At 41.6% G+C, this 14,413-nt stretch overlaps 1 protein-coding gene across 1 annotated transcript; it reads right to left on the minus strand.

Moving 5' to 3' along the window:
• Nucleotides 1–2,343: 2,343 nt before the first annotated feature.
• Nucleotides 2,344–13,307, minus strand: LOC117269594 (complement component C7). Its single transcript, XM_033646734.2, has 18 exons — nucleotides 13,243–13,307; nucleotides 11,408–11,466; nucleotides 11,174–11,249; nucleotides 9,780–9,921; nucleotides 9,488–9,632; nucleotides 9,222–9,360; nucleotides 8,866–8,994; nucleotides 7,770–8,013; nucleotides 7,334–7,447; nucleotides 7,055–7,221; nucleotides 6,744–6,972; nucleotides 6,218–6,389; nucleotides 5,762–5,849; nucleotides 5,547–5,679; nucleotides 4,934–5,125; nucleotides 3,414–3,510; nucleotides 3,113–3,294; nucleotides 2,344–2,787 (listed from the first exon to the last, which is right to left on the minus strand). The coding sequence occupies exons 1-18, from the start codon at nucleotides 13,246–13,248 to the stop codon at nucleotides 2,615–2,617; spliced, it is 2,487 nt and encodes an 828-aa protein (XP_033502625.1). The 5' UTR covers nucleotides 13,249–13,307; the 3' UTR covers nucleotides 2,344–2,614.
• Nucleotides 13,308–14,413: the final 1,106 nt, after the last annotated feature.

Consider the following 14,413-nt stretch of genomic DNA (forward strand, 5'->3'; position numbering starts at 1 on the left):
TAATTCAGATCACCTGTTGTGCAGGGTGTGCATACTGACGTCTCATTAAGAATGGAGAGCAGCTTGGTGCATTGTCTCCCTGGGCCAATCAGAGTGTGACAATGCCCCTTTCTGAGGGCTTAAGAGAGGTGAGGAAACACACACCCAGGACATTCTGATCCTTCCTCAATCAAATGCAGACCTCATGTTAGCAAACACTGTCAGCCAGAAACTCTGGTCTCTAGGCCCTTGTGAGAATTCAGTGCTGTCTTTAGCTGTGTTGTTTGAGGGTGATTCTGTGCACCTTAAAACCTAAGTTGAGTGAAAATTAAAGACTTCCTTAACACTAGGTCCCCTGCATCTGGGCTGTTTTTGTGTTTTCACGCAGGAGTTCAGCTCTCCAAATGCATCACATAGCACCCTCAGACCCAACATAACGCCTACCCCATACGTAAACATGTTTGGTCATTATCAAAGAAGCATTTGCTTATTATTGTTATGGAGGCATCTCCATTGTTAAGGCTCTTGTGAGACTTGTTTCTACAAGTGAATATAATACATATATACATATAGAATAATAACACTATCATTTTTTATTATGTGGCTGGGAACTGGTTCTCATGCTGCTTTCCCAACCAGCTGAGACCTGAGGAATCAGTACTGCCACAGCAGATTTCATTGCGTTAGATAAATAAAGCTGCAAATATGTAGTCATCATTTTGACAAAACTATTGAAAAAAAGTTGGGTTCTGAAATAATTTACTGGGCTGGCAGATTTTTTCAATTATTTTCAGATGACATTTTTTGGGACTCAGTTGTCAAGATGAATGATTTATGACCATTTATACTACCCCAGAGCAAGGGAAAATCAACGTAATGTTAATGACACAGACCACCATCACTATAGGATTTAAAGATAAGAACTTCAAAATGTATTGAAATTCTGCACTATGGTCTATTAAAATGGCACGTGTTCTGAAACTGCATAAAAACTGCAAAAAACCCACACATTTTGACCCCACATGGTCAAAGTAAGGTATTTTGAAAATCAACAAATGTTGTAGTTCATAACTACTTACTTGAAAAACATTGTCTGATCCATAAATCGTGTGACCAAGTAGAGAAATAACCCCTTAAATATACTGAGCAAAACATTTGTCTTTGCTCCGATTCTTCACATGTTGAAGTTAAAGATCTAAAAAATGTTTATGCACTCAATAGATACATTTCTCTCAAATTTTGGTCACACATTTGATAAAATCCAAGTTAGCACTTCTCCTTTTTCCAAGATAATCCATCCAACTGACAGGTGTGGCATATCAAGGTGCTGATTAAACAGCATCATCACTACGCAGGTGTGCTTTGGGATTGCCACAGTTACAGGCCTCTGTAGTGTTATCTTGAAAAAAGGCATTAATCTGATTTCACATTTCTAGCACTATAGAAATGCAGTTTTTGGTCACAGAAACTCCAAAGAGTTGATTAAGGGCATGTCTAATCTCAAAATGGCGTGCACCATTTTGCTCCAGTTTCCAGTTTGAACAACATGTTTCCTTTTAAATGCTGTGCCACAGGCATGTTAGGTGTACCCAGTCAGCAGCAGTCAGTATATAGAGCTTTACTTACTGTATACATGCTTTTTGTTTTATATTCCATACTTGCTTTGGCTATGTAAACATGTTTTCCACACCAATAAAGCCTCTTTGAATAAGACTAAATTAAATTCCACTACATTAAAAGATTTATCGAGATATTCAAGACCCAGACTGGACCAAAGAGGATGCAGGAAACACTAAATAATCTTTGCAAAAATATACTTCATATCAAGTCATTTATGTCTGTTATTGAGTCCTTTAGATTTTATTGTTCTCACTCAGTTCATTTTGCTGGATGTCACAGTTCCCCTGAGTTGATTGGAGGGTAACTCAGATCACCTGTTGTGCAGGGTGTGGGCACTGACTCCTGATTAAGAATGGAGAGCAGCTTGGTGGAACTCCCCTCTGGACCAGTCTCCAAATTGGCAGTTTTGTTCACAATAAATTTGCCCAGTTCCCCTAAGTTGACGTATGACACGCCTCTAGATGCTTTTCTTGATCAGGTCCCTGTGACAACATACAAGATTCCACATATTTACAATAACATTCAAAATTGTTCATCACACTCATTGTACTAAAGTTTAGACTATTTAAATCTATGAACGTATTGACCCTTCATGTGAAAAGTCATCACACACCTGCAACGCATGCACATGTTTTGGTCATGTATGACTACTGGACTGAGGTAAATGGGACACTTATCGAGCCTAATGCCATTACAGCCATTTCCAGTGTGTTTGATAGTTAAACAAAATCAAGAGAACAAAAATTTATTCCAAAAAGTGTTTTATTAACTTTCAAAAAACAATAACATTTCAAGACATTTAAGTTTTTTCTCAGACCTTTATAACTTTGTGTTAACTTGTTGTCTGACATCAGTCCTCCATGACATACAAAAAGACACCACATGATGACAGAGGGACTTATTTACATCATTCACAATTTTTTATTCTATTTACAATTCAGTCATTGAGAGGATAAAAACCAAGGTGTCCCTCTTATGTACAGTGTGAGACCGTAAAATAAAACAGCAGCCATCTTTATTCTGGACAAGGCTCAATACCGACAACATTAACCTGCTCCCCTGCACACCGCTTGGACCCCACCTCACATTCGGTCATCGTTGTGGAAACGCTGCCAGCACCAGAGTTGACGCACAAGGGGGTGGAGTCTTTAGGGCACTCTGATGCGTTCTGACAGACGCATTTTGATTCTGGAGTGATAAAACAATGATTATATGTACTGATGCAGTCACACACACATCAAATATATTCACACCACACATGTATTAAAGAATTAAAGGACTCTGGCCATCATTCCTGGCGCTTCGTGAGATCAGGGAATGACATCACTAAAAACTGAGCTAGAAACAACTGCAGTCAGACGATCAGGTCAGGTAATGGATAATCTATGGAGTCAGGACAGTGACTTTAAAATTTGGCATCAAATATAAAATGCTATTGAAAACTGAGATGCACTTCTATTGGAAAAAGGTTGAAACAAGTGTTGGATAATTAAATACGGTTCCGCAGACTCACCCTGACAGACAGTCCCTGGTGTACAGTCCTTGCATGATGTGGACGTCTTCTCTGGCCAGTCACAGTCGCTGTCATTGGCCAGCTCGAAGCTCCGCCCCATACAGCGCAGAGCTCCAAGCTGACAAACACTAAGTAAACGACTTTGGCTTGAGCTGACTCGAGCACACAACTCCAGAGAAGTCCTAAATGAAGACCATACACAGAAAAATGCAGTGTTAACTGTTTTCGTGATGTACTTTTACACCTTTGATCGGGCATTTCTTTGTTTGATGCAAAAATAATGATCAAAAATCACACTCACGAGCACTCGAATGGCTTTTTACACACACACTCGGTTGTTCCTACGTTCTCCCACAGCTTACACGTCAGGCCAGATGGAGGAGACGGAACTGAAGGTGCTGAGGAGAAAATATAGAAAGTAGGATTGGTGTGTGTACATTTTACACTAGACAAAAACAGATCATATGACTACATGTACTCTATGTGAAAGTGGTCACCCATAATGATGAACCCACGAAGAATTAAAACTCGACCCTGCAGCTCCCCCCAGCTCTTTGGAGCTTTATAGCAACTTTCAGCTCATTGTTTTGGTTCTCCAACTGCAACTTTAGTATATTTGTTCTCTCTTGGCGCTGCCACCTGCCAAATACAAAGTCAGTAACCAGCTTATGAACATAGTGGGTCATTTAGGAGTTGAGGAGACATATATTTACCTCAGGAAATGATGGAGGCAGAAAACTGAGCTCAAAGAGAATGAATATTGGACTTGCATTCACCACTCGACACCCAACATGATCTCATCCCTACTTGTCAGGTTTTGACTCTTGGGCAGAAACCCAAGCTCTATGCATTGTATCTCAACGCTGGGGGACGATGGTTAGGTTTAGCTAACAATGGTAGGGTTAGGAAAAGATCGAGGTTGACCTCAGTAACACCTGTCGACGGGTGACAAAATAACTCAGTGTTGACTTTCAGTTTTACACAGGACACAAACACAGGTCTCCAGGGTCAAACTCCTGTGCTTGTTTGATCCACCTCCACTCCCACCCACCCTGAGCAAATGTTTGCACTCTTTATACTACGTCCATTGCTCCCAGTGTCTAAGAATGACACGGATAGGTTTTCATTGGAGTTAGTTGAAAGCCTGGTGCATTTTATACTGATTTTTAAGTGTGTATTCAGTGTCTGTATCTGATGCCACTGCCCAAGGGGCGATTTTGGACGGAGGCTGCAACTCCAAATGAATTACAATGTTGTTTCGTTACAGCTGGGGTTGCAGAAAAAACAGATTATGCATAAGTTTTTTTTTATTAAAGCTGCAGTAATTGACTTTTTAGCCACTAGGGGTCAGAAAACGGCAAAATACGCTCTTACCAAACAGATGGCTATTGTTGTTTTTATTATGGCATCTCATTTAAGTTGTGTTTGTGTACTCCTGCTGAATGTAAGTGCAACATTTCGCTACATTTAGCTCTGGTTTGGTCTCAAGGAACTACTGAGCAACTTTGTCTGTTGTTTGGTGGTGGGCTAGTAGTGCACAGTGGGTTTATCAGAGCGTGTTTACTGAAAAAAAAACAACGCACCTGCTGCTGCTGCTGCTGCTGCTGCTGCTGGAAATGGGGTTGAGAGCACTAAGACCCAACCAATCAGTAAATGTGCCTCGACACCAAAACAACGAGCTGAAAGAGGCTTAAAAGACCTCAGTAGAGCTGCTAGAGAATTCTCTATTAAAATATTAAAAACCCTAACTACATTTCTGAGTTAACCTGTTGAACATACAAAGCTTTACAACATTTGACACAAAGAATAAATGTACTGTACCTGCTTTACAGTGAGTGCTGGCTGGTGATGGAGACCACTGCAGGCTGGGGCTGCATATGATCTCTGTCACCTCAGCATCCAGCACTGACCCCGCAGGACAGGACAGGGACACTTTGTCTCCAATCTGATGGGTTGTTTTGGTGGGTGTGGCTATCACGTCACTGTTGAGTGGAGGAATCCCACACGTGGAACCTGGGATGGGAAAAAGGGTGGATTTGAGAAGGTCAGGGAAACATTAACTATATGATGACTAGACAAAGATAACTTGAGGGTGTGAGAGTAGAAAATCGCAAATGTTTGACTTGCATCTACATCAGGTTTGGTCAAAACTGGATTGAATTTCCAGGAGGACTGGTGAAAAAAAAATCAAAAATCTGTTTGGGAAGTGAACAAAAATAATATGAGCCAAAACACAGCATGCTTTACAAATGGCCACAGGGTGGTGTGATCGGCAACAAAAACAAATCACTTGCTTCTTGGCTACTGGCCCAACCTTCCAGTAAACTCTGTATAAATCTGTAACAATAAGTTGGACTGTGATATCCTGCTGATGAACAAACAGCAGAGCCAAATCCATAATCTCCCTGGCAGAGTTAATAGAGAAAAGACTTACTTATACAAACCATCGTTCCTGTCCGCCACGTCTGGCTCTCAGTGCACTCAGCCACAGCGTTTCCACTGAGGTAATATCCGTCTATGCAGGAGTACTGCACTGTGTTCCCAGCCAGGTAAATGTCTCTGGGATTCTGAGGAAAAAAAATACAACAGTTTACACCGCCGTCTCCAAAGTAACATAAAGAAAAAACAGCATCAGTGAAGTATGCTCACCTGAACAAATCCGTTCCTGAGGTTTGGAGGCGCTCCGCATGTCTTTGGTGGCGTTACAGTGAGACTGAAGCACTGAGGCTCCATCGTCCTGCACACAAACAGTTTACTGTGAGGAAAACTAAAATGCTGCAGACACCTGCTGCTTATTGAGCATCTCTGATATTTCAAACGTGTGTGGATTAGATTGTATTGTCTTATAAGGACCTGATTATTGACTGGTTACTTCCAAATCAAGAATCCAACCCTTAAAGTTATCACACAAAAATCTTAATCCAATTATGTGTGCTGGTTTTAATGATGCTTTTGGGGCAAAAGTATTTTATCTTCCCACAAGAGTTCCCATTACATTTCAAAGTTAAGACATGTTTTTGGCTGAGGTTGGGCTAAGTGTAAAGCTCTGTCCCATTACCACATAGTATGTAACAAGTATGTGTGTGTGTGTGCATGTGTCCTTACTGTAAGTACTGGATGTCTGCGTCCTCACAAGGCTTCCGCTCCACCCCCTCTCCGATGCAGTGCTGGCCACCTCTGCTGGGGGCGGGGTTGTTGCAGCTTCGGGTCCTTGATCTTTGACCTCCAGAGCAGGAACCCCAGGAGGACCAGCAGCTCCAGCTGCCATGGATCACTCCTGAGAGATAATAAGAGATGCAAAACAGATAACATTAATGAAGACGGATTAGACCAGTGGTTCCCAACTGGTTCAGCCACAGGGTCTGGATTTTTGGAGTCATTACTTCACGGTCCACAGAACTGAATGAATTCAATGCAGTTGGCTATGTAGTTGAGCTAGTTTGCTGTCTCTGAAGTAGCTGTCTGTTATTCACTCACTGTACAGCAGGAAACAGCACTTCAAAATAAAAGTAGTGTGCCAGAAATTCACTGTACTTCAAAATAAAGTGTGTTTTTTGAAATTTTGAGCCTCAAATGTTTGAATTTTTTTCTAACACAAGTATGAAAAATTAAAAAGTCCTTTGTCACGTACCTGGTTGCTCTCCGATCACAGCTCCAACCTCACAAGCTCGTCCTGACGTTCCTGGTCGACAGACACAGCGACACTGTGTGCCCATCAGCAGTGGCTGGCCGTTGTTCTGGCAGGGCTGACAGTGACAGGGATGCTCCTCCGCCAGGTACTCCTCTGTGGCTCTTTTCATGTGGAGCTTCTTCAGACCTGCACACTGCACCTCCTTCACCAGCTCATACAGAGGACGCAGCTGGAAAACAAATTTCACTTTATTAATGTGCATGTATAGACAGAAGTGCACGGAATACCAGACACTTGGAGCATCTTCCAACCTTCTGGTCTGTGACGTCAGGGAAGTCTTTGACAGACGAGGCCCAGTTGTCGTATTTCTCTCCGTTAGCTTCTGGGTTTTCCAGATCCAGGTGAAGCAAAGCGGCTGTCAAGGCTGGATTTCCTCCGTACACGTTGACCTTAACAGGCTTGTTGTGAATACTGTGTCCTGCAGGGAAGATACAGCAGAGCTCAAGGTAGACTGTGTGACAGTCAAGTTCTTTGTCCGTCCAGGGCACACTGTGCAGTTTGACACTCTAAATCAGGAAGCTCTTACTCACCGCCACTCGAGGCAAAAGAATTTGTTATTTTTTCACAGACAGTCTTGACTTTCCTCCTGAAGAAACGGCGTTTCACCTTTCTCCAGCACCTCTGGTACTCTGTGTCTGTTGTACCTTTAGCGAAATAAGGCAGATGCAAGAGAAACATAAAAATTCTCTTTCAGCTTACAAGCACCAAATTTCAGGAGGAGCAAATACATTTTGTAGGAGACGGTGCTGGCATTAGATACAGAAGTTGATGTTTAAAAGCTGTTATTGCTAATAAACTCAGCTAAAATGAGAGGTTCATATGTGGTACTGACTAATATCCAATGTAAGAAACAAATTCACAATATTCCCTAAAAATAAAACATCACATTTCCTCAACTTCAGATTATATGCGCTGAATGAAGATGAATATCATTAGAAACATAATTCCGATTATCAAAGCTCTTACCGCTTTTTTCGAGCACCTGGTGATCTAACTCCAAAAAGGCCTGGTATTCGCCTCCGAGTGCGCCCTCAGAGAGATAGTGTGTGCCATACGTGGCAAACAGGTGGCGGTAGGCAGAGTAGTCGTACGTGTACGGCAACAAGGACAAAGCCTTCCAGAAACCTTCAGCCAGAGTCAGATACTGAGGGGCAGAGTTTTGGAACTGGGCCAGCTCCACTTTATTCTTCAGGATTATAAGTTTGGAGTTCTGGAAGACAGATATGAAGACTAGGGTGTCATTCCCTGTAAACTGCTGAATAGCAACCTTTCAAAGGACCATTTGTTTATCTCTTTTGTTTGACTCTGAACGAAGAATCTGAAAATGGAGAAACCTCTTATTGCACATTCTCACTGCAACCTCGTCACATATTAACGTGTTTGGTCATGGACTTTCCACGTCTACATACAACGTGCAAGGTACCCTGGGTGTGTTGGTTGTTGACGTTCTGGAACACTGTGTCAAGTCAAGCATTGGCTTATTTCAAAATACACTTCCGTTTTCACAGGAAATTTATCGTTTACATACAGTCTCTTTCAAAATAAATGTCGGTAAAACACAGCGAACTGACCAAACTGACACACGTGGTTCGGTTTAGGCAACAAAAATGTGTGGTTAGGTTTAGCAAAAAAAAGGACAGGGTTTGGCTTTAGAATCTTACGGGACACAAACACCTCTCGCGGGTGAAAGTCTGGGTTTGTTGGACCAATCCACCACACTGCCACCTTAACTCTCGTCCTTGACCCGCCACGTTTTCCCCTGACGCCACTGGATGCCATTAAACTATAACAGCAGTTAGCCGCGTATCATGCTAGTGTTAAAGGACACCTTTTTCAATGGTTTCTGATGCCGCAAGTCACTGCCCAAGTGCCGGATTTCAGCGACTTTTGAGTGAGACCGGCCTCGCAAAACGCAGGGTGACTAATTGATATACAAATGGTCATTTGGCGTGAAGTATTCCTTTAATCCAACTAGTGACAAGGCCAAAGTCAATTTGTCCAACACCTACAGTAAGACATCTGAAATAAGTGATTCATAAGGCAGATGAGGTCATAATATTACCTTATTTTCAGTAAGCTCATTGTGGAAAGTGCGACGGTCGTGTCCCACCAAGGAGTTAGACTGGATGTGCTGCATGTAGGACCAGGAGCTCTCGTAGGATTCATCGATGTTTTCATTATCTACTGACACCTGCGAGCAACATATGGTTTGATTAGAGCAGCTGCTGTGAGAAGGGCTCATCATCTTCTGTTATGGACTTTATTTTTTTCCATGCTAGCTGCAGTTACTGAGGGTACTATAAGTTCGATTGTAAAAATATGGTTCCAATGTCAGGAAGAAAATAAAGCATATTAATGTATCTACTGTCTGAGGCCTTTGCTCCTTATCTGTGCACATACATTTCTTGTTCAGCTCACCTCAAAGTTATATCTGAGGATGTTCTGTGGCAGTCTGTAATAGACTTTATGGTCACCACTGAACACCTTCCTGCACTGCCCTCCAAAACTCAGAGTGTTGATCACACCTGCTCTCAGTTTGCCGGACAACACATCGTACCTGTAAAGCACGACACAACAAATCCATTTGAAGGACTTATCTAATAGGTGACATATTTTATTACCCCAAACATGACATGCAACATACAGTAAAGACCCAGTTTGGTGCAAGAGTTGTAGCTACTCACCCTCTGCCTGTTAACTCTGAGTTAGGAGGGGTTTTGTCAAGGTCACATGAGTACTGGCTGCTGTCTTGTTCACAGCCTCTCTCATCCAGGCCATCATTGCAGTCCTGGTCTCCATTACACACTAGAGACCGGCTGATACACTGACCTGCATCGGGATTTCAATACAGACTTTTCATTCCACATTTCAAGAGACATAAAACCAAACTGTAAACATAAACTAAATTTGATAGAAATTTATAATGACATTAAAAGAAAAATAGGCACGTTTTGTTAAATATATGTTGCAACATACCAGAGGTGCAGCGGAACCTGTCTCCACAGCCTGTTGCCAGGGGGCATGCTTTCTGTGGGACACATGCTTGTGTTTCCATGGCTTTTCCTGGACATGGCACACCCCCAAACTGGGCGAACACCTCCACATGGCGAGTCCGCACCTGAAAAACGAAGTGACCATAAGCATGAAATGAATTAAATGATAATCACGGCCTGATTTTTGTTGTTTTATTTACTCGGTTTGTTTGTGCACATTGTGCACAAGATTTCAGATAGAGATTTCTTTACTTTTTCTGGCCTTTTGTGACTTAATTTTAGGCCCCATACTTTTGGAATTTGCTGCTGTGAAGCTGCTACGACATTCTGAGTCATGGTAGTAATTTTGTATTTATTTATTAACATCAGATTTGATTTGTATTAAAATGTAAGCCTAGCAAACAATTATCACTGTCAGTCTTAAACTTCTAGTGACCCTGTCTGCATATCATGCAACCCCACATGACGTCCTGACCCCCAAGCTGAGAAACTCTGTGTATAGGCACGTTAGTTGTGTTGCTCCATTTGTTTTTACACTTTAACCCCGTTCTACCAGGGTATAAATTGCTCCACAAAAAAGACATGGTTCACACAAAGTGAGACAGGAGGAAGTAGCAACTTCCAGGCCTGAAAAATGAAGCCATGTGCCAAAACTGCAGTTCCTCAAATGGCCACTTGAGGCCGGCTCCAAAAGTGAGTTGATCCCCATAGACATTTATGTTAATGTGCCCAACTTCACAGCGGAAAGAAACATGTTTACAGCCTGGTACAAAAAAAATTTTGGTCTCTGTAGCCAATTTATCAAGGCTTAAAAGTACACATGGTAATTATGGTGGCTACATCCATAATGTTTATACAGTCTCTAGACAAGAGTCAAGGATAAACACATCCCGAACCAGCTTGCTTCCACTAGTTTGCGGTACACTATTGCGACTGGCTAGTTTTAACAAGTTCCCAAGTAGCTATAACAGGTCAGCAGCTAGCTTGCCACCTACAACAGCTGACCAGCTAGTTAATATGCAAGTATGTCACAATGCTTCTAGCACAACCTACTTTCTAAGAACATGTAGATAAATTTCACTGTCACAGTCTGCATAATGGATGTCACAGGGTCAATGTTGAGGCCATCGCACACCACTGGGAATATGTTTGACTAATTTGTGTATGATTGGTTGTCAGTACATTATGTGAGCAAAACAATGATCACACAACCTTCTTGTGGGATGTCGCTTCTCATCTGGGGACAAAACGTTGGTCTCCACAAGTTAACCCATTTACTGCAGAGTTGGGTTTAGATATTTTGATCACACCTCCAATAAATTAAATTGTATACAATGTCCTCACAAGTACAGTATGAGTATGTGTCCTCTGAAGTACCTTTGTCCTGGAGCAGCCGTCACACTCAGACCATGCTCCGTAAGCTCCCCATCTACAGTTCACATGCTGCTGACAGCTGAGAGCAATGGACATCGACATCATTAATAAACATTTATGTTCTATACATTTCCTGAGGATGAACTGAAACAACATTTTCCACACCATCGATACACTATTCTCCATGTTACAAGAAGATGTAAAGACAGCTTGTGTGGTTCATGTGTGTGCACCTACCTAACTGGAGACAGGAAGATGACCAATAATACCAAAGACAAAGATGAAGCCAAAATCAACTGTACAAAAAGAAAGGAAGCTGTTAGTCGATCTCTCTCTTGCTGGCAGCAGTTCTCATGACATTAAATGAAGTACTTTTAGACACTCACGCTGACATGAATAAAAGTCCTAGTTTTCCATTCATTGACAGACTGGACACTGTAAATAATGCTAAGGTATATTCTTTGGCATAAAAAACATTTAAAGTTGTTCTGCTATAATAAACCTACATTTGCAGCATTTAAACTTAACATTTAAAAGTGCCAACAAATCAAGATAGTCCACTGTTTTAACATCAGTGAGTGAGTCCTGATGACTTTGAATCATAATCTATGATTCATTGCACAACAGGGAAGTTCTGCTGACTTGTGCTCTTTAGTTGTGGAATACAGGAAAACCCATTTTTACTCTGTTTACTTTGTCCCTCGCACTGTACGATCTCAGTTAAGTAAACAAACATTTTGTTTTATTATTAACTCACTCTGAAGTGCATCAATTTCAGATTTCATTTGTTTAATTAGAAACCCCAGAACCTGTAGTTTGACTTAATGTCCAAGGGACATACCTTTACCTAACTAAAGTTACCTACCTAGAAACATTGTTAGGTTATTTGAAAATACTTCCCAGAATGCATTGCATTAAGGCTTACAGTCTTCAGGAATCCGTATTAATATGAAAAAGTTCTCTTCCTCTCTCAGACCAAAATTAAAACACCGCTGAAGATTGTGTCTTCTCACTGAGTCTACCAACAGTGTTAAAGGTGTGACAGGCAAGTCTGACTTTTACTAAACAAATGAGAAAACCGTGTACAGTATTGTATGTGTTACAAGACTTGACTCTCTCACTCTGACAGAATACAAATACATAACAGTTATGAGTCTATATGGGAGAAAAAGGGCTAGACTAAATGTTTATGCAAAGCCCACGTCTGTGGTGTTATCATGGTAACTGTCCTCCTAATTTCAGAGGGGGATGATGAACCGAATGTCAAGAGTGTCCTGGCCAAGACAGACAGCAACACAAGTTACAGACAGACAACACAGACCAAAAATACAGAATTAAAAAATACACAGCTCTAAAAATAAAACAATTTAAAACGCACAGTAAGATTACTACAAAGAAAAGCCCAAAAATGTGTTGATATATACTAGAAGTGAGCCACAAAAATGCTAAAAAACACAGCTACAAGATTACAAAGACCAGCTAAGACACACCGTGACATTGGCATGTCGAAGATGGTGTTCAGAAATCCTGTAACGTTGCTTTTAAATGGCCAGGAGGAACCAAAGAGTGCTGTATACATAAATGCTGGCTTGCCAAACTCTGAACGTACCCTCGATACAGACAATAAAAATGTGTTCTGACAACCGAGAGCATAGCCATTTTCAGTTTATAGCACTGCTGTCACATGGGTCATACTGACAGAAATTGTTGCCAGGTCAGTTATTGCAAAACAGCAAAGCAAGAAAATCTGACCCAATAAGTCACATTTTAAAAACTCATTTGCAGACTTAGAGTTTCCAGACAGTGCAGCATACAGATTGGAATTACTTTAACAAAGAGTCAGTAACAGAGGAAACCAGTCTGAGTCCTGATGATGTTAAATAATATATAAGTCTTATATAAGTCTAACTTGAAATGAAAGTAAACGTTGTACGTTAGATCAACTCAAAGCCTGAATTTAGTGATAAATCACCTGATCCAAAACTTTGCTGCCTGAGTTTTTTTTTTCACAGTATTTTACAGTGTAGTGTCACCATATCTGGATGATAAATGTGTTGTGGGGTTTACAGTACCTTCATGATGTGCTCCTCAGAGCTGAGCCCTCTGGTCTGGTCCTGCACTGTAACACCGGGTCATATAATCACCAGGAGGGAGATTACTCAACAGTTCAGGAATTCCCATGCTGAGGACACTCTCATTTATCAAACCTGAACAAATCTGTTCACTCAATGAGTCACGGACAAAGTGTTCTTTTCCAGTCCAAGGCCAGTCGTTTTGCTCTTTTTAGGTGCACTCAATTGTTTCCAACGACACTGCGAGTTTATTTACAATAAAAAAAGTTTGATCATCCTGTTTGCTTTGAGTGCTGAACAGCACAAGAAGCAGCGTGATGAAATCTCTTTGACAAACCGCCTCATTGGAGTGTGACAGGACGAGTTGCATAACAGTTGTTTATCCTGGGCAAGGGTCAGAAAAGATCCCCATCTGGCCCAAATTTGTATGCACTGGTCTGAGCTGCTCTGTGAATGCAAAACGCACATGGAAATAACATCCACATCTTCATTTGTAATACCAATGTTGCATTTATACCAGCATTCAAGTAAATTGAATCCTCATTTTACATTTGTAGCCAGAAACACAGTATCTTGATTGAAAACAGTTATTTTTTTATTCTAATTTTATGTTTGTTTTATATTTGTTGATACAAAGTCTTTCATAGAAGCAAAACACCGCCATCAAACCGGGCTGATTTAACGTCTTGGCCACTTCTACAGTACCTACACCCTGCAACAAATATTTCAAAATATGGTGTACAAATTTAGTGTCTTAAAGTCTTTTCTTTGACACAAATGATGAGTCATTATTTATTCCATCCATCCATCCATTTTCATCTGCTTATCCAGGGCCGGATCGCAGGGGCAGCAGGCCAAGCAAAGCACCCCAGACGTCCCTCTCCCCAGCTCCTCCTGGGGGACCCCAAGGTGTTTCCAGGTCTGCCCCGGGGCCTCCTACCAGTGGGACGTACCCAGAACACCTCTAACAAGACACACCCAGGAGGCATCCTGATCAGAAGCCCGAACCACCTCAACTGACCCCTTTCAACGCGAAGAAGCAGTGACTCTACTCCGAGCTCCCTCTTGTCAGGCAGGGGTTTGTTTTGCAAATTGCAAAATCCAGTAGTTCTTCCAGTAATTCTATAATCCTGTCTGTAACCCTGGGTGCAGCAACTTCCCGGCCATGAAT

This window comes from Epinephelus lanceolatus, chromosome 19 (genome assembly GCF_041903045.1).
Source record: "Epinephelus lanceolatus isolate andai-2023 chromosome 19, ASM4190304v1, whole genome shotgun sequence".
In the NCBI taxonomy this organism is placed as follows: domain Eukaryota; kingdom Metazoa; phylum Chordata; class Actinopteri; order Perciformes; family Serranidae; genus Epinephelus; species Epinephelus lanceolatus.